The sequence below is a fragment of the Syngnathus leptorhynchus genome, chromosome 2 (assembly GCF_054491065.1).
Source record: "Syngnathus leptorhynchus isolate UIUO chromosome 2, UIUO_Slep, whole genome shotgun sequence".
Classification (NCBI taxonomy): Eukaryota; Metazoa; Chordata; class Actinopteri; order Syngnathiformes; family Syngnathidae; genus Syngnathus; species Syngnathus leptorhynchus.
This window is the reverse complement of record NC_141196.1, coordinates 20,019,767-20,044,560: the sequence shown is the minus strand read 5'-3', so window position 1 is coordinate 20,044,560 and position 24,794 is coordinate 20,019,767. Positions and strand designations below refer to the sequence as shown.

The 24,794-nt window shown below is 40.8% G+C and overlaps 1 protein-coding gene across 2 annotated transcripts in view; it reads right to left on the bottom strand.

Moving 5' to 3' along the window:
* Positions 1–24,794, bottom strand: part of efnb1 (ephrin-B1) — a 61,762-nt gene that overhangs the window by 4,569 nt on the left and 32,399 nt on the right. The window contains exons 3-4 of one of the 2 annotated variants that reach the window (XM_085901531.1): positions 8,318–8,410; positions 2,508–2,624 (exon numbers count right to left, since the gene is read on the bottom strand). In XM_085901531.1, coding sequence (XP_085757657.1) covers positions 2,508–2,624; positions 8,318–8,410 — 210 coding nt within the window. The remainder of the gene's footprint in view (positions 1–2,507; positions 2,625–8,317; positions 8,411–24,794) is intronic. The other variant, XM_085901539.1, reaches the window with a different exon arrangement.

Below are 24,794 nucleotides of genomic sequence, written 5' to 3'. Positions count from 1 at the left end.
CGCACTTAACCATTGGCAGAGAAGCCGAACGCGCTGCGCCTTCAGGCTAATGACAAGAAAATGACACGACTGAAAGCTACCGAGCCCTCGCCTTATCTGTGCAATCAGAGGCGCCAGGAATTTCATACATTTTGCACACGGTAATGTTGGAACGAGGCTGTCAGAAATTTCATTCCAGAAATATCAGCTCCTCAAGCCGCTGTGACACTTCCTTCATTCCACCTTTCACCTATTCACTTGACATAATCACTGATCTTACAGAGGCAGACAGGTAAAAAGCCTGAGTATAGGGAAAAAGGATATTAGGAAATCGTTTCATAGATCAGCTAATGTCAAATAAGCAATTATTGAATGGAGGGGTGCCTTATCACATTGGGCCAGACGGTGAAGTAAAATATCTATATATCACACACACATATATATATATATGATATAAAAACATGTATTAGGCATGAATCTGAAGGTGAGAGTCGCGGAAGGAGAACAAAAATAAAATAAATAAGTTTTTTTATAATTATAACATAATTATTTTTACACAATCTGGAATTTTAAAAATTGCGGAAATCCACAAATTCGTGGAAATAGCCCATGTATGAATATGTACAGTATACATAGTGTTTGTACAGTATTTCCGCACACATTGTCAAGTAAGTCAAAAAGTGAAAAGTGTTCTTGAAAGGAAGAACAGCATCTGATGAAAGATGCTGGTGACAAAGGCAAACAAGAATGGCTCGGGGCATCCGATGAGGCTCAAATGATTTCTTCAACCATCACTTCAAGTAATCCTAATTGCAGGTGTCATTAATTCAACAATAAAGTATGCACTCACCCGACATGGATATACCTGCACAAGTTAATGAGCTCCAATACAATGTAAAAGGTAATGAGGTGTTTGTCTCTCTCTCTCTCTCGCTCTCTCATCCAGATTAAAAAAGATAATCAAACAATTAGGCATAACTCTTAGACCTTGAGTCACTAAATTTTTTTATGTGCAGAAATGGGTGCAAACAGATGGACGAGCTGATCTACTAACCAGGCACAACCAGAACTTCATCTCCCAAATGCACTAAATTGCCATTCAGTTCATTTTGCATATTGTTGTTGGAGTGTACGCAAATTTAATAATTTAATCCATGGAATACGATTCATCAAACCTAAGACGAATTGTGCTGGCTAATTTTGTGTCTCCAAATAGCATCTCTACCAGCGTACCATAGGGACATGGAGACGTGGCAGGCAGAACTTTTCCACTTACGTAAACATTTTTGAGATGCCAACTAAAATTGTGGCGAAATAGTGTTTTTCAGCAAAAATACTAATCCCAAGTGGCCACAAATATATTTTTCAAACTAAGGAGACAGTAACTGTGGCATGCGATCATACTGTCATGTTTATACCCAAATGTCGTTTTCATTTTAAGCAACAGAAGTAAAAACTTGAATAAATGATTAAATATATATTGGGTCTTAACACTTAGAGTGTCAGAAATAATAACAAAATACAGATTGATATCTAAATCCAAACAGTTTGTCAATAGAAATAACTGACAATAATAAATTACTACACTTAAAAACGATATCAAGAATGCTGTTAGATTACATATACTAATATATATATCATGTTATATAATCAAAGTGCACATTCTGGTGCAACAAGTAATGGCCAATACTGACAAGATGTGACTTGTGTCATGTCACTAATTTAACTACACTTACACACACAGATACTGATCCAACCAAAGCACATAACGAAGTAAACTCTTTTTCAATTACGGCACACCTGCTACATGCACCCGCGGCTTCACATTCATAATGAATGGGCTGGTTGACTGCACACTAAACTGGTTTTGTCTGATCTTGCAGAGCGCTGCAACTGTTCAAGGGCCACAAAAAGGCACACCGGCCGCCTAGTGAGTACCACTGATCCAAGTGTTGTCTCCCTGTTCATCGGGGCGAGCAAAATCAAAGAAAAATGCGGTTGCGGGCTTCCCCAAAATCAGCAGATAGTTTTTTTTAAACTTTTTTGAAACCAATTTTCTATGGTGAAAACCATCAGCTCTATTTAAAGAGCAAAATCCTCTTTTAAATATCATGGTCTACACTATTTTTACACCCGTTGTTTGTTAGTGAGTGAAGTTTAGCACCAGCTATTTATTGATTTGGAGGTCGACACAACTGCAACAGACATTCAAATAATCTGTGATCACTTTCAATTAAGCTTTGTTATTTATATGAGGGGAGGATTGATTCTAAAAATCTTGTTTTTGATCTCATTAGATGGCGTGCATTTTTCTAACGTGACAATTAACGTACAGTCTTGGATGTTGCACACACTTTATGTGCAATATTGAGTTAAATTTCGACACTTGTGCCACACCACCGGCATGAAAAAAATAAAAACAAGAGAATACACCAAGCTATATGTTTGTGTCCAATTGTTAGCGATAGCCTGTGGGCTCTAATTATTTTTAACGTTTACTTTCTGATGAGAGCATAAAGAGTGTTTACCAGAATTTCCTGGCATCTCAGGTCCCAATCGATCCGGGTCTAAAGGATTTGGACTGGACTCCGGTATGGCGTTATCTTGCGGATCCTCTGGCGCTGCAGGGTTGACTGCATTTGGGACTGTGGGAAATGAGAAAAAAAAAAATCTGTCGTTGGCAGTGCACATATGCGGCATCACAATGGGATGTTAGTCTCCTCGAGAACGGAATCATTTGTGTTATCTTTTGATTAAGCTTTCATGTACAGTAGAGACAAGATTATCTTTGCACATGTTCGAAGTCACCACGAAAGAACAAAAAGAGGAAGGACCAGTTAGCGAGCGTCTGTGAAACACAGCAGAATCCCTGTCCTGTCGTAAAAAAATGAGCTCACATCTACATCGGCAGACATTTCTGACACGGAGACATTCAGCCCACACACACACACATGGGTAAACACACAAAAGTCAGACTCTACTTACAATACACTTAGGCATGGCAGAATGAGGATGAAGTCGTTATATATTAACTTTTTATTGCTTTACATTATTCATCACGTTAAAAGGCCATAATATGTCTTATTTATTGCACTGGCTTTAACTCTGCCTGAAAAGAGGCACACTTTTGAGGAGGAGGGCAGGAAGGGAAGAGGGAGTCGAGGAAAAGGAGGGGTCGCTCCAAGGGGAACGTGAGGGAACCAGATAGTTTATCAGTCTGTCTGTAGTGATTTCAACACGCGTACTTTGAAGTCTTTGTGCGGTGAGCACCGGTGGGTCGGCCGTGCGGCTTTTACGAGGGCACGGGCGGCAGACGCTTATAAACTATTAGCGAGGCCGGTCGCACAGGTTGCACGCCTACAATATCCGATGCATGTCGTTTTATCTGCATGTGCCTCAGGCCCGCTCATGGGGATACGTGTGAGGACGAGTGTTTGTGAGCAGGCAGCTTTCGCATGCGTGCAGAAATGCTACGTGTATTTTTTTGTATCCAACATATAGCACGAGGCAAGCGAGAAAGAAGAAAAAGTAGTAACATTCTTGCAGACGCAAACATTTTGTTTCATCTTGAGCATCCAAACACAATCACACTATTAACACATTTGTCTTCCTAATGCTCAGGCCACCACGAGCGCGGCACTATAGCGAGCGATGCCGTGAGCCTTGGTGGAGTGTCAATAATTGATGAGAAGACAGCAGTACGAGGTGGAAACATTCGCACATTACGGTTGATGTGAGGGGACACAGTGATCCGATTCACTTGCCCCAATAGTGTTTGTTACCCAATGAGCATGTGCAGTCTGCTTCGCTGCGTGTTCTGACCCATTTTTTGATACGTACCGCTGACATTTCCCTTAGCTATAAAGACAGTGACTAAGTCAGAAGTGCCAAGCCGCCAGAAGGAGGGAGACGGCGAGGAGGGGAGCGTGGGGTTGAGGGAGACAATGATAAAGCTGCAGAGGTTAGGAAGGAGGGAGGAAGGGAGTTGCATACGAGGAGGTGAGTCAACATATTTCCAACGAGTTGGGCGGCACGATGGCGCCAGACAACAGAGTACTGAACGACAACGGAGGTGCAGAATTTGGCCAAATCCTTATCTAAAGGGCCTAACAGATGGAATCCAAAACATTTGAAGGTAAAATGACTTGAGAGGCTGAATCATTTCCCCATGGATGATTCACCGTCACATGGCCCGCGATAAAACAATGCACATATTGCACACTGTGATGGGTCACCAAATTGCAACCCGCAGAGCAAAGTGCAAAAGGAGGGGGAGTGGACATATGGGAGATTTGGCTACAGGAAGTGTTGGCACTGGGCTGCTGAGACAGAGGGAATGTGGATTAAACACAATGACATCTGGGGTCGGAGCTAAGCAAGGACCACCATTTTGGAATTGGGCTTATATTCAATTATATAACAAAATACAAAATACAGTCGACACAAAGCTCATAAATTATCCACAAACCGGTGCAGGTGATGCCACGCCCCAAGTCCATCTGTTTCTTCCTTCCTGTTAAAAAGTTTTCTTGGCTTTCTTTAAAAATAGAAATGTGGTTGAAACCATGGCCCAACTCAAACATGCTCTGAGATTGCTGTGATTTGGTGGAGCCCGATCTTATGAGAATTAAGCAGGATTTTGTACCAAACGTAATGCTTTGAAAATGCCCTCTTCGTGGGTTCCTCATTTTTATCAAGGGTTAAGAAAATAACATGACTACACTGACCCATAACCACCAAAGAAAGCCTTGTACATATATGCAGTAGAAGTCTTTTTTTCTCCCAAGATAGCATTCCACAGGAAAAGGAGAAAAAAAAAAGATATTTTACTATAATTTACCACTAAAGTCTAAAAAATGAAACGACCCTCCTCATTAACTGTGGCATGTAAAGAATTGTGCAACGGCTCACACATATTAATAACACAGCTCAATTATGGTTTGGACATAAAACAATGTTGGGTTGGCAACACAATTTCTTTAAAGCACTGAATGACAAATGACAGGCGCCAAATGGTGTAATTGCTTTAATATGCATAACTATCTGTAATTCTGATTGTTCAATGTCACAGCATCATCCAAGGAAGTGGGTTAGACTTTACACCCTGACATCTCCAGAGAAGACGACCGAGACTGAAAGTACATTATCTCTGTGTTTAATGAGCACGTCAGACCACACAGCAGGAAATGGCTGCAGGGCAACTAAGTTTATTGAAGCAAAGGGGAGGAGCTGCCAGGCTAACTAGCCTTTTGCATGAAACAATTAAAAATCACGAAACTGATCAAGTGATTTAATAGGGAATGTCTCGTTTTTTATTTTTGGTCTTCGCATATGGAAGTCATTTCAAGTGCATCAAAACACTCAGCCAGATTCCATTCATAGCGCATGCACTTTTAATTTGTGCGTAATTTCTTTTCTTTTCTATTAAATGAACGAAATGAACTGAAGTTGGGTACTCCAAATATCATTAGAAATGTGTCAAATTACAAATGTTCATCATCATTTTTGTTTAGGTACAACAAAAGCCAATGCAGTTTTACAATCAGTCTTGGTTACAGGAATTAGAAATGTATGGTAGAGTATTTTTCCACTTTTCACATATTGGTAAACTAAAAGCTACAATAAAACTCAAGTAAAAGGGCTGAAATTACTCACAGGCCATTGCAAAATTGTTTCTGGGTTGACTAGGCACTCTATCTACTGAATATATATATATAAAAAGAAGAAAATTCAGACTGCATCTTTCTAAACCAGGTTTTCAGGGCACAGTGATTGTGAGTGACAGACCGCTTCTTTTGCAAGCGCATACTCTCCTGAAGATGAGGATCAGCCGAGAGCAACAGGAACACAAATGAAGTGAAAAGAAATTTCTGAGAACTTTCCTTGAGTCAGATGTTTGCTTTTGACTTCCATTAAGCGCCCAAATTTGTTTTCCCCTTACTAAAGCCTAAAGTCGAAGCTTGCCTACACTCATGCAGCTGTGTTGTCTTTTGGTGGTGAGATCTCAGCCTGCAGGATGCCTGAAGTGACCTACATGGAAGAATAATGCAACGCCTGCTTGTTTGTGAAATGATTGCGGGCATTTTTTCACTGTATCGGCTGAATTTGCTCTACCTCCGACCTTGCTAACATCAGCAGCTCGTTAGATTCTATTTTCCAATCGAGTGCCAGGATATGCTGCGCTCATTCTACTATCTGGCATTCAAACATCAACTTGCAAACACATCTGCAGTTGTGTGTGTGTGTGTGTGTGTGTGTGTGTGTGTGTGTGTGTGTGTGTGTGTGTGTGTGTCTGTGTCTGTGTCTGTGTGTGTGTCTGCGTGTGTTTTACATGCAAGCCCGCGCCCTTTTTTTTCCGGAAAATCATTGCCAGAAGATCATGCCCTTAGATAGACATTAGTACGAGCGTGGGTGCGTGCAAGGGTGCAACAAAGACGGTGCATATTTACACATCTGTGTGCGTCACCCTCTCAAATACATGATAAGGGAATCTGCTGAGTAAGTAAACTATGGTGCGAAGGAAATGTCGTGTCCAAATATATCTAAACAAACCCCAATTATTTACGTCCAGTATATTCACTTGGCTCCCACTCACCGTTGATGCACAAACACAACTTAGTTTTGAGAACACAAGACAAACATCCAGTTCAGTTACATGAAAGGCCATAAAGAAATCACACACACACGCACACGCACACATATACAAAACATTCAAACACATATGTACGTTATGTCGTCTTATAAACTGCAAATTACTGCATGGGTGTAATTGGAGTTCTTCATTATATTGCTAAACAGATGTATGTAAATGTTATTTTTGATGACTTGCACACAATCATAAATCCTTATTTGTAATAAAAAGTGCAGGTACATTTGTTAAATGATGTGGGATTAAATATGAATAGAACAAAGATTGTACTGTGATTTATTAATGGTTGACAAATTAGTTTTTGATGTTTCATTACCAACAGCATAATTGTGGGGCGATGCATTGCCAAAGTTTTTCATATCCCGTAAAGATTTATGTGGAGAATATTGCTCTAAATGCTTATAAAAAGTGATTTTACATTGAATTGCTACAACATAATGGAATGTGTTTCTATACATACAATGTAAATGTTTGTACAGAAATTGTAGCCATAAGAATTAACACTATCTTGTGACATGCTGCATGTCTGCACCACTAGGATCGCGGGTATGCTAAATCCTATCCCAGCTGACTTTTGGTGAGAGTCTGGGTACAACCAGAACTGGTCTCGGGCCAATTGCTAATCACAACCAACAAACCATTCACACTCACAATCAGACCTATGGAAAATTTAAAGACCCGACTTGCATGTTTTTGGGAATGTGGGAGGAAATCGGAGTAGGAAAGCCTGAATCAAGATTTGAACCCACAACCTCTGCACTGTGAGGCAGTGGATGAGCTAACCACCGTGGATTAAAAATATATATATATATATATACAGTATACTAACAAGCTTCATTTTTTTGTACTTCATAAACACACTGCAAAGGTTTTTTACCTAAATGTTACAATGAAAAACAAAAATACTTAGTCCTAAAATATTAATACTGATACTTTAAAACTCGAAACAAAAGCACGCAAAGTTTTATGACCTTAATGTAAATACTTAGTACTAAAATACCAATATACTTTAAAACTGCAATCAATTTTACAAGCACCTATGTGTACATAAATTATGATTTGGACAATTTACACTTAAGAATCAGTTTGCAAAACAATGAAGTGACAACAACAACAACACCATCATCATTACAACATTCTTGACATTCACTCATTAATGGGCAGCACAATAAATGCAAAAAATATCAACATCGTGATATTGGCCCACGTAATTTAAATATCGCACAATTTTCATATGGAATTGTATACTTGTATAATGAAATAATGATGAAATAATGAATACTGAAATGCAAAATAAAGAAATGTTTGTAAAAAGTCAAATAAAAGTAACATTTACAAAATAAATATGTAAGATGATATTTAATGTATTAAAAATATATCCTGTATACGTTATAAGTGTCTAGATAAGATTTGGATTTATTGCAGGGCTGTTGTATAATATTTTATTAGCTTTACCTGGTTGTGCCTGATAGATCATCTATTGAATGTTTGTCACAAGAGGACAAGTGTGTGCACACTGACATATAAATAAAAATAATAAAATAGGAGAAGCCTTGTTGGAGGCCAGCGGCAGGCAGTCACACTCGACACAGACAGAGTGCTAAATGAAAATGTCACAGCAAAGTGAAACATGGCTGTAAGGCATCAGCGCTGCATTGTGCTCTACACTGGAGGTGCGTACACATTTACCTTGTCCGACTTTCATAATGACTTTCATGGCTCGGCTCTTGCAGACGCCTCCCTCGCGGTTCTCCAGGCCCTCTACTGTTCCATTGGAGGTTGCTGGTGGGGGAGAAGGAGATGAGCAGAAGGGCAAGGACAGGGAGGAAGGTGGGGGGGGGGGGATTTAGGAAGAAATGGGAGAAAAAAGGATACACTGGTTAATGAGCATGTCTATAATGCACAGGACTGATCCATATTTATCAAACAAGCAGCGATTAGTCGTTGCAGCTATTAGCCATTCTCACCCTAAAACAAGGACCAGCACCTCTACACTGCAGCTCTCATTAACATAATAAAGTGAAATCAAATGAATTGAACATGGAAATTGGACAGTGGATTGTGAGGTGGATGAGATGGCCATGGTCAGCATGTGTGTGTTATTGTTGGTTGTGGTGGAGGGAGTCGTGAGATATACCAGCCAGAGTTCCCGCACCTCCAGTTTCCCAGATCGAGGTCACATGTGCCATGGCCGTCTGGTAGCGTAGAGAGCTAAATGCAACAATAATATTTGTCTGTGTCCAGTTGTGCAGATTGTGAGTGTCAGCTTCTGCGTTTGGTTTTCAAGTATGTGTTCTGGTCTGACATGAGCGAGGGGCTTAGGGTCGAGGGCTGTTTATTCAATGTCACGCTCACTTCACACACCGTGACACAATTGGCTGTCTATTTTAGGGCCTATGATAATGACCTGGGGAGACGGAGTGTAGCGCTGACCTTAACACTGAGTGGCTATGCGCATGGCATTGTGTGCATGTGTGTGTGGGGGGTTAGTATGCCATGGAAGCTCTCTGTCTGGAATTTCCCGACTGATCTCCATCTCCGTTTTGTCTGTTGTTTAAACATACTCCCTTCCCTTGAAACAGCTACTTTTTCGTCCTTCACCTAGCTCGACTTCTTCCCTTTTACCTAAAGCATGTCAGACCACCACAGGCAGCAACAGTAATTTTATGAGAAAAAATGGGGTACAACCCAATTAGAAGGCTGCACACCCCACAGAAAATAGGTATGCTCTCCTACTGTCTGAAGTGGTTTTAAAAATATCGATTTCTCACCAAACGGCATGTTAAAATCTTACAACAAAAAGTGACATTCATTCTTAAGTCACAAGTAAATTAAAAATCTTAGCTCACTCTAAAACGTTTTTATATTTACGTCACATATTTGTGTGGCCAACTGATGTTTGACACAGTTCATGGTACTGCAATTAGAGGGATAACTGTGCCCTGACATTGGACCGAAGGCAGACAGGAACAGGAAATTAAGCAGACACACTAAGGAGATTACACCAAAAACAGCACTAAAAGGATTATGAGACAAGTTTATTGGTATAGGACTGATCTGTATTAAATATAAAATATAAAGAGGAAATCAACAGAAACACTACTATTCACAGAAAATGCATTTGCCTCTGAATTCACAAGAAAGATAGAACCCAAAATGCTGGATTTCCTCCACTGCTGTAACTTTTCTTCATTTTCACATTCATTTTCTTCCAATTGAATACCCTGGTATGACATCACACTATTCACATAGCAATCTCACCTCCACACCTCGTGGTAGAAACACATCCCAGATCAGGGTTTTGGAAACCCAGCTGTATTGCTTTGTGGGAGTGCGGCTACAAAGAGAGGCTAAAGCTATACTGTATCTAAACTACATTTCAGGTGGTCCCATTTCAATCCACTGTGGACTAAATGGGATGGTTTTGAGGCAACACAAGGGGACGTAATGGGCAAATGTAGCAAGTTGTGATTGTAGTGACAAGATGTTTAAATTGTCAAAAGTGAAAAATGGGGGGCACTCGACAATACGTAATAGGGGTGTAACACAATCTGAAGGTGGTATCAAACATTTATTGAGTGGCAGTACGTGTCCGCCCTCGCTGATGTAAACTCTGGAGCCGGGCCCAGCAGTTAAGCTTGATGCCACTCTGCCCTGACCACAAACGGGCACCAAAGCTGCCTGGCGTTCATGATTCATCCGTAGAAAGCCTTAACGGAACGTGAGAGACCCATTACAATGTGACGGGCTCAGAGAACGTACTGGCATCTGTGCTAGGCTCCAGGCTGAACCACAGTGCGCCTTTGAGTCTTCGGGGCTCTTCGGGAGCAGCCCTGTCCTCCCTATGGCATCTCCTAAATAGTGTAACAGACCCTGAGAAAACAGCAGGACTTGAATAGGGAGAAAAATGACCAAACATCCACTAGGTTTTGGGTAAACAGGGATGTTGTAGCTTCCGGGAACACTGACGCCTAAGCTGGAGAAAATCTGTGGGCTGGGTCCAGGCACTACTTCCACATGAATCATTGCATCTACAAGCAATTTAACTTGTGCTGCTTCAAATAGGCTTAAAATGGGCCTGTGCTGCTCTCAAAAGACTAATCCGGTTGATCTGTGCCCTGTCAGTTCTAAATATAATTAATGTTGACTTTTTGTTGGCCCGAATGAGTTTTAGCTTCAGACTCTGGCAAAATGGAGGACAGGAAAATAATATGATGCAATAATATTACGCTACATATCAGATCATAACTCAGTCTCTAAATTATGAATAGAGCCACATTTGGTTATTAGCGTGGCTAGAGAATGTGGTAATTTGTGCAAATGAATGCAATAATGCCACGTCACAAGCAAATTCTCGCTTGTAGACAGCGGGCAGGCATTAGAAACTCATCAAGAAATAATGGATTGTAAATAAAAAAACTGGGAGGAAAATAATACTGAGGATTATGTGAGCAACAGGAATTTGCACAGTTTGAATATCCTCGGGGCGGCGTGGCTCAGTGGTAGACCCAGAGTTTGGGGGGTTCGATTCCCAGCCATTGTGACCATGTCAGCAGTAAGTGAATGAGGGAGCAGTTTGAAGCGCTTTGACTGCCAAAGATAGAAAAATGCTATAAAAGTGACAACCTATGTTAAGTTTGGTTCAATTCAAACAAACTGATACTGTGGTGTGTTTCCCATTATCTGTTATTTTTCTATTATCTAAATCCCGGTGGCGGACAATCAAACTAATAGATACAACCTGTTTTAGGCTGGTGAGGTTACACTTTGGAAATGATGCTTCTCGATGTCTCAAATTCACGTTTTGATACAAACACATTCCAATCGATTGCTTTGACTGCTGCTTTTGGTGCTGCAATATAAAAAAAAAAAGGCCAATGCTAACTGAACCACAACAATGTGACCACAAGTTAATCCCGGTGCTACTGCTCTAAAAAATGTACTTACTAATTGGCATTTACTAATCAACCCTGCATGGTATTAAAATAAACCAGACCTGCACTCATTGAAAAAAAAGTGACTTTTATATTTGTTCCAGGGCCAAAAAGGAATGTTTCCTAGCTATAGAAAAAAAGAAAGGGTAAAGTCAAATCGAGGTTACTAATTCAGTCTCATTTATTTATTTCATTTTTTTTATTGTGGCTGGGGTGGGTGGTTGGGGGATAACATTATTTTTAAGAGCATGTCAGGACAACTGTTAAGGACAGCAGAGTCGCTCCACTGTCGTAATGTCTTAGACATTCTGCATCTTAGTCATCCATTTTCCAACCAATTTACCATCTTCAGAGTTTTTACATTTCCGGAGCCAAGTTAACCAAAAGAATTAGCTCTTTGAAGAATGTGCTCAGAGGCACTTGAATAATCACACTAAGAGTTGAGCGTCATGCTCTGAATTTTATATCCACTCAGGGAGAGCAAATCTTCCCAGTGTTAACTTGCATCTGTCATCTAAATGAACTATTCCTTCAGGCTGGCTGAACAAGGTTCCAGCATTACCGATGTGGCATAATGATAGCTTTGCCCTTTGAGGCTTCTGTTTGGGCCAACAGCTAGAGGCAGGTCGGATTTATGAAGAAATGATCACTTTATATGTTGTTTGTGTTCGGGCCATTTTAAACGTCAAATAATTCCAGGCTTTAGTCGTGCCGGCGGAAATAATAATCTGATTAACTGTGTCCAAACGTAACCACATTTCCTTGTGAACCCCACGTTTGAGTATTATTTAAGATAGTAGCAGGCGACAGCAACAACTGTTGAACACATGAGGTGCATGCTTACACAAAAAAAACTCACCGACTGTTAAATATTGTGTTTGTCGTTACAACTTGTCACATATCCGAGTATTTACATCGATCGTGTCACGAGTTCACCCAGGAAAAGATGATTGCCAGCCGTAGCTCTCAAACATCCCAACCCGACTACACAACAAGGACACGCTGTCAGCTTTTCATTTAATCTGAAAGCCTCTCAGTCACTCCATCTCCTCTTCCTCTCACTCTATTTTTTTCCCCTCCCCATCTAACCCTCTTCCGCTCTTTCATTTCATCCTTGCACACTGATGTTAATCCAAATCGGGATTTCCAGATATTACCAGTTCGTCGGTGGGGAATCGGGACTTCCTGAGTCTCCACTGAGACAAAGACACAGGGGGATAAAAAGAAGAACAAAGAAACTCACAGCCTTCTGTTAATGATTTAATGACGAAGAAAAACGGATTAACATCAGCGGACGGCCAGCCGGCCCAGAATAGAGAGAGAGGTGGTCATTGCATGAAGAAATGTTCCTCTTTAAAATAAAGCAGTCAGTTCCAAAGCTGTTTATGGAAGTATGATTTAAAGCTTTCTTTGTGGGTGTGGATGCTTGGCCGCAGAGTGACTGGTGGGAGAACAAAAGATCTACAGCTGCTGAAGTCATAAGAGAAACCAGGTGCCAAACGTCCATGATGGGAAATATCTAAAGTCACATGTTGGAGCCAAGACACAGCCTAACGGGAGAAAAAGCTGGCTTTGAACAAAGCTTTCCGTTCCAATGCTACACATGCACACATTACTTTGTGTCGACATTCATAATAAGTACAGCGGAACTTCTAAAGTCAAACGCCCCTGAGGTCGTACATTTGGAATGTGTTTCCAGACTTTGCATATCGAGTGAGATCTCAGATCAGTAAATATCAAAGCTTTACCTTTGTGCCTACTTTGCGTTTGATTCATTTGTGTGTTTTTCGAATAGGCCCAAAAAAAAAGACCTTTTCATGTTAGGAATTGAGAAGAATAAGAGAAGAATATATGTTGACGCTTCGGATCATTCAAGCTGCCTTACCATGTGTCATTGTACTTGGTAAAGAAGTGTAAGTTTTGCTTGAAGTGAACAATGGTTTAAACATTCAAAATAATAATAATAATAATGGAGATGATTATTTATACAGTATTTTCTTTATTTTAAATGGGCAAAAATGTCCCAATACAAATAAAGCAGTTGGCAAGCCTATCAAACTGACTAGTGTTTAACCTTGAAGGTAGTGTTTGCAGTTTTTAAAAAGAAAATGGCATATATATCCTTCTCTGGAACAATTTTATCTCTCCGACTTAATTGTAATTATTATTTTCAAACTTGTCACAAAGGCGCTCAAGCGAACCGAAGATATGGAATTAATCACTGGATTGTACGACCAAAACAAAGCATTCTCATTAAGTGATTTTTCTTACCTTGTGTATTACAGCAATAGTTTGAGGTATCTTTGATTTAACATGTTCTATATGAGTTTTTCAAGTTAAATGTTTGTCATCATGACAACTAGAAATTTGATTTCAGTTGTCCTTTTAATCTCTGTTCTCTGCACACTAAATGTTGCCTGCATGGCTAAAAACCTGCAACTAAAAATCATACATTTGGCTCTGCTAATACTTAGAGATAATCCATTATCATTGAACCATTTCACTTTTTTTTTTTAACACATCATCTATGATTCATAGTATGTCATTTATATTTTTTCCAGTGTAAAATATTGATATCCGCAAATAAGATGCATTTTAACAACACAGTTACAATATCATTGACATAAAGAAGCAAAAGTACTGGATCCCAGGATATTTGCGGTATCTCACAAGTTATGGTATTTCTTTTGTTGTTTATTTCAACAAAGTGCCTTCTGTCTTTTAAATAACTCTTAACCTATTGGCGAGCAACACCTCTTACACCGTATTTATAAAATGTATTCAATAATATGCCATAGCATGGGCTATCAAATTCTTTTTGAAGATCAACAAAAACACTGTTACTAAAAAAAGTATACTTGTCTATAAATGTATTCAATCCAATCTTATACATTTTTCCAAGATTTTTGATAGCTGTGGTAATAGATATGGGTCTGTAATAAAAAATTAAAAAAAATCTTTCTTTTTACCTTTTTTGAAGAGTGCAGCCACTTTGGCATTTTCATACTTTCTGGTAAAATCCTTGAGATTAATAATAATTATTATTAATAAATAATTAAATAGCCCTACTCACAGGTAGACACACAGACTCTCATCATGGAGACCTTAGAACATTTTTGGGAGTATTTAACTCTGGTCAGCAACAAAAGCTAAAAACAAAGAGATGGTCAGCTCTCTCATACGGCCTTAATGGGACTTTGGGTAAAATGATTATCAAGGGTTCTTATATTTTTGGTTTCATCAAAAATCAAACCAGTAACATTTCGTGTCTGGTAATACGCCATCATGAATAAGTCATGCTAGCAATGTAGTTGCTGTGAGCAAGGGATGTTTCTTTGGGCAGAGACGTGAGGGGTGCAAGCAGGGAATGAAGTGAGGATACATTCAAACCTTGCTAGCAATTCAAAAATTGCACTCTGGCGTTAAAGCTTGCAACATATTGTGCAAAGGTCAGCAGTAAGACTGACATTCCACTCAAACAGGAGGGGAAAAAAATCATTGTAATAATTTTCTTTTGAATTTGAAAATAAATTTACAGCAATCAACACATTAAGAAATTGTGTCAATGTTTGTAATTTTAGTTTGGCCAATTCCAAATCAGATGAAGCCTTAAGGCTAATGATAATAGTTCAATATCAATATGTATCGCGACAGACACTTTATCAATCAAGAGAAAATGCATTTAGTAAAATGTTGGATAAAAAAAAACTAGAATTATTAAAAATGTGTGTATTGATATCACCTGATAAGAACGACTTTTATCAGGATATATTTATCAGTCACATTGTCCATCCCTATTCGGCACAGTAGTGTATATGAATCACAACACAAATGCACAGAATCCCTCTCTAGGTATTCATGATGGGGAGGGTGGGGTGATCCAAGCAGAAGAGCGAGCGAGCGAGCGACGTATAAGAGATGATGCGTTGACCGACCCAAACGACACCAGCTAAGGCCAGAGTGTGATGCACTGCTCTATATTTATTCTCAGGTCTGCTAAATGAGGTCACTCAGGTGGTCCTGCTGAATACATTCCCTATCTCCATCATGAATCATCTGCTGCTTATTATTCCTGTCCAGCCCAAGGGGCTCGCTTCCATACAGCGCAGTCGGCTGTCTGTGTGGGTACTTTTGTGTGGTGTATACATCTACTTTTGTGAGCCTGTGTGTGCGGCATCTGCCCAAAGCACAGAATGAGAGGATAGAGACAGCCCATGTGACAGACAGAGAACAGGTTGTTTAATGAGAAAGTGGATGAGGGGTGACATTCATTGGCTACCTTTCACACAGTGCTCCCCTTTTCCCTAGCACAGCATTCAGACTTACACTTGGGCAAGCTGAGTAGTCACAGTAACCGCCCGTTATAATGTCGATATTTGCGAGGGGGACTGGAAAAAAAAAAAAAAAAAAAACACAATCTGATAACCCACACTTAGCATAAAAGCAAAACATTGGCCATTTCGGGCAAAGCAGGCGGCACTCAGGAGTGTGGATTGTGCATTAAACACTGCATCACAACAGAAATGGCCACTTCTCATACCTGCCATATTTCCATCTCATTTTTATTTACGCTCACAAAGCATAAAGAGGAGCGGGGGAGGGGGGGAAAAGAGGCTATTTGCACAAATATTTCACTCATGAATGAGCACAGAGAGGGTTAGATTGGGTTTATGGGCATGATTCCAGAGATAACCCTCCTCTCTGCAGCCCTGACATGCATACAAGCATGTATACACACACACACACACACACACACACACACACGTTCGCACGTACACGCACGATTGCACGTATACACACATGACATGACATGTTGAGTGGAATAGCAGACTGGAATATGAAGAATGTGGATGTTTGCACTTTGAACCCTTTCTAATCCTGAGTATTAGGGCAGGGCCAAATCCTGATTACGCCTGAATGAAATAGAGCTAAATAGATGTCCCAGCCTATCAGACCTTCATTTCTTTGTCCTAGATATAGAAATGGAGATATGCAATCAACCTAGAGCCCCCGTGCTCGCCGTCTCTTCTAGGATAGCATTCGAGACAGGTTTTGCTGCAGCGGGAGGAAAATACATTTGACTTTTCATATCAGCTCTGATGAATTAGGAATGCGCAGCCGGATTTGTACTTCATTATGGTGTTTCTTTTTCCATAATGAATCCTGGCAGTAGCTTGGAAAAAAAACATACTTCAGACAAGGACATAGAAAGCACAACTGTTGCTTGCAAGGGGCACACCTTTTCTGGGGTCACCTGATTAGACTCTTGCACTCATGCGTATGAACACACAAATTAAAGTACATAAACTCGCAGTCCCACACGGAAAAACGTTCACTTAAAATAGCTAGCAAAAATGTACAGAAGACATTAAAAGAAAGTATAATGTACCCATGCATGCAAGCACACGCACAAATCCACACACCCAGACAAACACCGCAGGCTGGCTGCTTGTGTAGCCAGAAGATCAGGAGGGACTTAAGAGCTCCTCCGGCACCGAAATTACAGGGTACCTCTAAATCCTCCCAGCAGAGAGCACTATGGGCTTGCGCGGGGTGGGTGGAGGTGCTGTGGAAGGGTGAGGGAGGGGTGTGTGGTGATGGGGGTGTTGGCAGAGGAGATAGATTGAAAGAGGAGCGCTGGGTGAGAATCATCAGCAGAGGAGAGGAAGCTGGTGATTCCTTTTTTTTTTTTTAGCACACCAGAGTGTGCAAGTCAGGGAGGAGTGAGACTTGATCTGTCTGAAGTGCGCTTGTGTGATTGCATGTATGCGCGTGCACAAGGTGGAGGAGGGCTTGCCATGTGCGTGCATGCATATGGCGGTGAGGGAAATTTGAAAGGAGGTGATGAAGTGAGGAGGCGAGTTTAGTTTGGAGCGAAAACCAAGTGGGAGGTGATCTCTCTGTCTGTGAGGCAGAGGGAGCATACGTGCGCGTGTACGTGCGCAAGTGTGCGTGCACGCGTGCAAAACAAATGTCTGCCAACTTGATTCTTTCACACTAACCAATTTTCTTACTCTCCACTCTGGGTTGTGTTTGCTCGCCGCTATATTTGGTTGTGATTGCGTTCTGCATCGGTATGTTAGGGGCGTGTGCGCATGCTTGGACAGGCCTCTTCATGATGCGTGTCGACACCTTTGACTATATGCCCATCTTCTTTTTCTAGGTAATGGTTTGGTCTTGTAGCTAAGGACTTTCAGTGCCAGTCTTATCAAGTTGGTTCTTCAAGACTGCCCATAAAAGCTTTTTAACCTCTGCGGAGGGCCTGTCAGCACCTCCCAGCGTGTCTGAGAGTGTATTTGTGTGTGTGTGTGTTGTGCTGGTCTGAATAGAAGAATCAGCCAGCAGACAGAGAGACTCTGCATCATTTAGCTGCGGGTGTCTTTGTGTCACCTTGTGCTGAATCCAGCAGGGAAGAGCTTTAACACCACTGCACTCTCCATTTCCCAACTCAGCATGCCGCAAAACCCCCATGCTCTCATTCATTGCACAAAGCATCCGTGACACAAACACCTGAAGACAGCATTGTCCTGCAAGCGCCAGCCAGCATGACGCACAGGAAATATCGCATCGGAAGTTTCCATATGCACGGATATGAGGAAATAAAATATGTGCATGCGACGCAGGTCGCCTGTCAGATCGGTCGGAGATAAAGGATGCTGAATAATAAGACGACCACAGGGAGCAGAATAAGTCATCTGTCTCAAACAGGAGCAGACTGAGCCCACTCCAACATGACAGATGTGGACACACTCATCTTGGAGCACATCGCATCCTCCAGCTTTCCCTTGTGCGTCTGCCACCTCTACACATACACGCGCACGCAACTATGCACAGAATGAGACCTGCTCAAAATGTGCATGCATGCCCATATAATCTGACAGGAATGCGCCAAGGGGAGTGAGGATAGTGGAATTTTGATGATGGTCGATTGGCACAATAAAATAGAAACTCCCGCAGGAGGCTGTGTAGATTCATTAACGCTTATGCATAATATTAATGTAAGAGCATGACAGCTGCTGAAATATTCACTCATAATATCATCATCACCCTGAATGTGATATGTAAGCCCATCATGGCCGTGTTGCACGGCACATTTCACAATTCACCTTTACTGGCTATTTCAGCAATAATATAATCTATTGGCAGGAGCCTACGCAAGCCTCCCTAATGACAGAGTAGCTAATTGTCCCTAATGGCACTTTTCAGTCCGACTGAGCTCCAGCTTCCGAAAACCTCAGCATTTTTATCCACATCATGTGCAGCCGAAAACAGGGCTTTGAGGCTTGCGGTAATATTTTAATTCATGTGCGGTAATGTGTTTTCTATGTACTTTCCAGGTTTCAAGTGCAGATCTGATATGCCAGGTCAATACAAATAATGCTTGCCCATCTTGACCCATGCTTTGTTGCTGGACTTGAAAGTTTAGTATCAAGGCTAGCAGTATAAAAAATGAACACTATGTAAATGAACAGCTAAAATGACATTATTTATTTATTATACAAAGTGTGCCTGCTCCAGACACACAAAAAAAACATTTAAGATAGTTGTACAAAGGGTAGGCCAGTTGGAGCATAGTGTTATGCAAATGTCTGACAGGAATGTGCACTGCCAGCCACAAAGAATCCTGAATGATACATTAGTGAGTCATGTCAGGAATGAAGAGTATCATTAAAAGGTAATGTCTTTGGCATAGCTGTTAATATAAAATCAGAATCAAATTGCCTGGAAGATCAGGATCCCCTTAATATATCAATATATATCATAGCATCAGTAACCTCTGTATGGGATTCTTTTTTTTTTTATGCTTTCTATTAACATGGCCATCATTTTGTTTTTCTTTAAATGGTTCAGCCCTGGTGGGATCCTGGTGGCCCTTGAATACATCAAACATACAGGTGAACAAACATACCCTAAGTGCAACACACAACCCACACAAGAACTAGAAGACAAAAATACAGCCAGTGCACATACTTGCCTGTAAACTCCCTTCTCAGATGGTGACATGGCTTAACTAATGGCACTGAAAATGTTGCGTGTTCAGAGAAATGAGCAGAGGAAAAACTGGGTCAGGGGGAGAGATGTCATCCTAACCCCCCCCCCCCACACACACACACACACACACACACACATACACGCACACACACACACACTCAAAAGCAAAAGGTTAATATTGTTCATATGAGTTTTGCTGGTTACTGTTTATCTTGGTCTCAACTAGTATATGCACAGGGCTTGTTTATTAAGCGTTTCTAGCCAATAGTAAATACACAATGCTTTATCCTTGATTAGGATGTGTGTGTGGGTGGGGTGGGGGGGGAAAGCGACCCAATAATCGAATGTATATGTATGTCCAATGCATTCTTTACAACAGAAAGCAGTAGGGGAAGTGTTATTCTTTCAACAGTTCATCTGACACCACTGGCTTGTCATCACCACTGACGCATTACTGAACATTTTGATAAGTCCTCCCACCATTGCTTCAAACAAAATGGCGAACACGGTTAAATTGAGCATATAATTATATTTTCATTCTCTATTAAGCATAAAAACACACATGTGTGGAGAAAATTGATGACCAAAGGAAAGTATCACAGAGGGAAAATTGAAAGAGTCTTGCAATGAAATGAAATAACTCGTAGCGGCTGCAGTAAATATTTCCGAAACAATCAAAACAGAAAGCCTTTCACAGCAAATTCAGCATGGGGGTTATTAAAGACAAAGACAATGCAGTCTCTTGACACTTCCATGTCACACACTCTTTAGCTGGAGCACTTTTGTATGTCAAAGGAACATTTTGGTCGTCAAGTGCTGCTTTTCAAGTGAGCATATGCCCTCCTTTTATTACAAAGCTGCTACAGTGAAGTGAAGTGCTCCATTTTACATGGTGATATTAGCACACCTAGTAAAATAAATCCAAAATGACCCTTCGCCATGTATTAGGAGTTCGCAATTTCACTCAAGAATGATTTTTTTCCTCCTTAGGTTTTCTCACTTTAAGGCGACAAAAGCATGCTAGCTCGGGTCTGAAGAAGAATAAAAGAGGAGGAAAACTGAGTCATGGATTTTAAACATTCAGAGACCTGAGAGGCTTTAGACCGAGTATTCGGAGAGGAATCATTGATTTATATGGCGATACAGATGTTTATCGTCTTTTTTAGCGCGCAGATCAGTGAGAGGAGGATGAGATGACAAGCTGCAGGCGACAGGCTCTTATTGCGGCATGAATAAATCCAGGCCTTCATCTTTTACGATGCCTTCCCGTCGAATGGAAACCCCTTCTTTTCCTTATGACAACCTTTCATTACAGGCGCTTATGGCAGGAGGCTGACACCTCTACTGTATGCAATTGTAGTATGTGAGCTATGAAAAGCTATTGGGGGGGTAGAAATGTTGATTTCATTAAAGAATGTGTCCCCTGTCTGTTTTTGAATTCCTCATTAGCTCATTCTTTTCCTGGAACGTGTCATTGTACGTGTTAATTTTATCACCTTGTTTGTTTTGGTTTTAGATCACCCGTTTGAATAAAGGCTAATAAATCTATTCAATAGATAAAGGATAAAAATCTACAATATATTTTTTGATTTAAAAACCTCTTCTTAAAAGATTTAATTGTTGTTTTCTGCTCGAACAAAACACCACATTTGTGAGCCATGCTCTATTGTCTGGTTATGTAATCAACAGATACATGCAGACAAAAGGTCTCCTGGTGAGCTTGTTCCCAGCAGGAGGCTAACTGAAGTTTTACGCTTTGGGCCTCATTTGCACTGATAATCACATGAGGTGAACGCCGGTTCACTCAGTAAATCCCACCCGATGATAAAACTGATCCTCATCGTCTTTTGTCCGGTTTTGGTTGTCTTTCAAATAAAAGGTGGGTTAGGACTCTGGACTCCATAAAGAAGTCACCCTCCTCCAATGGAAAGGTCCACGAGTCACAAATCAGCCAATTTTGCTGATAAAAGGAGCAGTGGGATGGATCGGAATGTGATGGGAGATAGTAGTGGCATGTCAAAGGCCACAAGGCTCCAAAAATCTATCGTGCCAAAGAGCTCATCTGTGAGCAATACCCCAGCAGTAAGACACCCGCCGCTCTTGAATGAAAAAATAAAGAGCCAAGGAGCTGGAACACATTAACAAAGAGACAAAGACAAAATATCCACACTCGCCACAAGCGCTTGTGTGTAAAAAAAAATGCAGTTGTGTGTGCATTTATGCAAATGTGCTGGGATTTCAGTGTGTGTGTGTGTGCGTGCGCGTGTGTATGACTCATGTGCGTGCACTGCTTCAAGACTGTGTCTGTTCATGCATCGAGGAGAAGGGTGCTTCATCGTCACTGACCTTTTCAGGCTGAATTATGACAAGCGGGTCGGGCCGTCCTCGCCGCAATAACACACGTCAAGGATGGCACAGAAATAAGTAAACAACAACACACTGCGGGCCATCACACATAGACGATGCAAAACAGACCCAGGGAGGTACACAATATTGGGCAACCTGGCCTGAAACAATCAGTGAAAATGCAAGAAAAAAGGAGTGCAAGAAATCTTTAGATGAATTACGACATCAAATCAGTCATAGTTTAATACTTTTCGATAATCTGTTATTAATTAATATATGGCTTGTGGAACTGAAAAAAAAAGTAGAAAGCAGAATTAAACTGTGAGAAAATCTATACTTTTTCTCTTCTTGGCAGCATGTTTCCAGTTTCCTTGCTCCGAGGTATTGGAATGTGCCTGACAATATGGAAGCTTACAGTTGCCTGAAGAATTCAGATTCAGGGAGAAGTCAGATGATTTTTTTTTTTAAAGTCAAATGATTGCTTCGCATGAACGCTTGGCTGTTTGATGTCTTTAAAGGGACAGTGTGTAGATGATGACGATGACAATGTGATTTTTCAATGTTCAAGAATTAAAAACAAAATTATTATTCATTTTAGTCATATGCCCAAAATAGAATCTGTAACATCAACGTACATATATTTAGTTGATCAATTCTTACTGTCTAGGGTTTTTTTCTGTGCTAGAGATTTTCTCTTTCACCATTGTGGCCAAATGCTCATTCAAGGGGTCTCTTTAATTATATAAGGTGCACCTAATCCTGCGCTGAATGACAAGAGATAATTACTACTGTGACTTGGTGCTTTAAGAATAAAATCCAATGGAATCAACTGGAAGTGACAGCACTTGGAAGATTCCATGTATTGTAAGGAAGAGAAAATAGAAGCCCAAGAGGAAAAAAAACACAGTGGGGCTTACAATTGTCCCTATCACCGAGTATGTGCATTCAACATCGTACTTAAAGCCAAGGGGACAGCTACCTGCTAGCATACGCAAAGTGAACACAATTGAACACAATTCAGAGAGTCTCTAAGACCCACACAAGCTCTTATCCAAATGTAGTGATGTCATTTGTGATGTTGTGACCACAGCTGACTAACTTCAGTGAGGCTCTATAACAGGGATGTCCAAACCCTTTCAATGAGGGCCACATGCATAAACAAATGGGAGTGGGAGGCTACTTACTAGGTATATAGCCTTAACTTTAGTGTTTTAAAGTTGGAAAAATCCATTAAAAGTTGTCAAATATGTTATATTGTTGAATATAATTAAAGGCAACACTGCATTCATCACAGCTTTCCAGGAATGGATCTTTATTGATTTGTTCATAAAAAGCTTTGGTAGCTCATTCTCAGAACAGCAGCATCAGATTTCTGACTAATGACTGAACTGGACTTAATAACAGTAAATGATTCTGGTCAGCTATCTAGCTACAGTGATGATCCAATGGCAATCGTGCCAAAAATCGACGAGCAATCTACAGTGGTACCTCTACTTATGAGCACCTATACTTACGAACTTTTCGAGATCGGATACTGTGGAATATATCTTTTACTCACTTAAATTGGGAACGGCACTGACGTTTCGGAAGTCCTGCATCTTTTCCAGACATATCATTTCACCGACTTTAACAAGGCAGTTTTGTATGAGGTCTCTGTCTGAAAAAGGCTTGCCATTTCTTGCGATGAGTTGGGCAACCACAAAGCTGGCCATTGTAGCCTTTTCTTTGGAGAAATATTCACTCTACCAACGTGTCTAAAACTATCTTCACTCGCTTTCCAACTTTAGTTTCTTTGGTTCTGCCATGTTGAGTATCTTGGGGACACTACTTTTGTCCTCATTGGTCGAGCAGTTGCCTTGATAACAGTAGTTGTTCAACAGTAGATCACCCTGGTGTTGAAATTTAAAAAATCCAATTCAGGCAAAAGTTGAAATGTGGGCCATATTCTATTCTATTGATAGGATTTCTTGCGGGCCAACTAAAAATGGCCAATTAAAAAAAGGATCAATTGCGGCCGCGGTTTGAACACCCCTGCTCTAAAAGGTCATTCTGTGACACGGAGACAGACCGAAAAATATACAATATTCTTCTTTCCTTTGTTTAGTAGTTGTCAAAAGTCCAATCAGACGGTTTAAGAAAATGCTGATTACATCCTAAGACACACCAAGCCTGTAGCTGGTGTGCAAACACACACTGATTACGTCCTCCCTGGTGCTCCTCTCACCTCATCCCCGGTATAGGTTACACGGTAAAGCCATGCTGATCGAGGATCAGGGTTTTTGATGCAGGGCGGTTAAAGAGTTTGGGAGCTTAACCTCGCTTCCAATACAGGAGGGAGCGACGCCTTCTCGGGGCCCCTGGAGCCCCTGAGCCTCCCAATACAAATAAACAGCTACAACACAAAAATGTCTGGCAGATTCGATACAATTTCCTGAAGGATCTGTCAGTGCGCGGCAGAAGAGGAGAGGTAGGGAGGATCTAAAGAGTGAAAGGCTGGAGAGAGTTGAGCAAGATTAGGTTGCAGGAAAAAAGAAAAGGAAGAGAATGAGGGAACAAAATCGGACTAGTGGGTTTGGATTAGAATCGAATCATGCCTTCAGAGTCTGAATTATACAGCGCATACTTATTTGATGACACTATTTTCAGTATCCATCCATCCATCCATCAACGTGAACAAACTGTGGTCACCAGCATTCACACCCAAAATCGGAGTGAAAATATCCTGTCGTGGTTTGAATGTCTATCAACACAGTCGCTAGTCAAGGTAGGCAGGAGAATGAGTGCGTGCGGTTTGCTGTTTTCTTTTCCGGATTTCTATTTGCATGCCAGTGTGAGGTTATGAGTTTATAGAGATTTGAATTTGCTGATGTGGCTTTGAGGATATTTATTCCTGT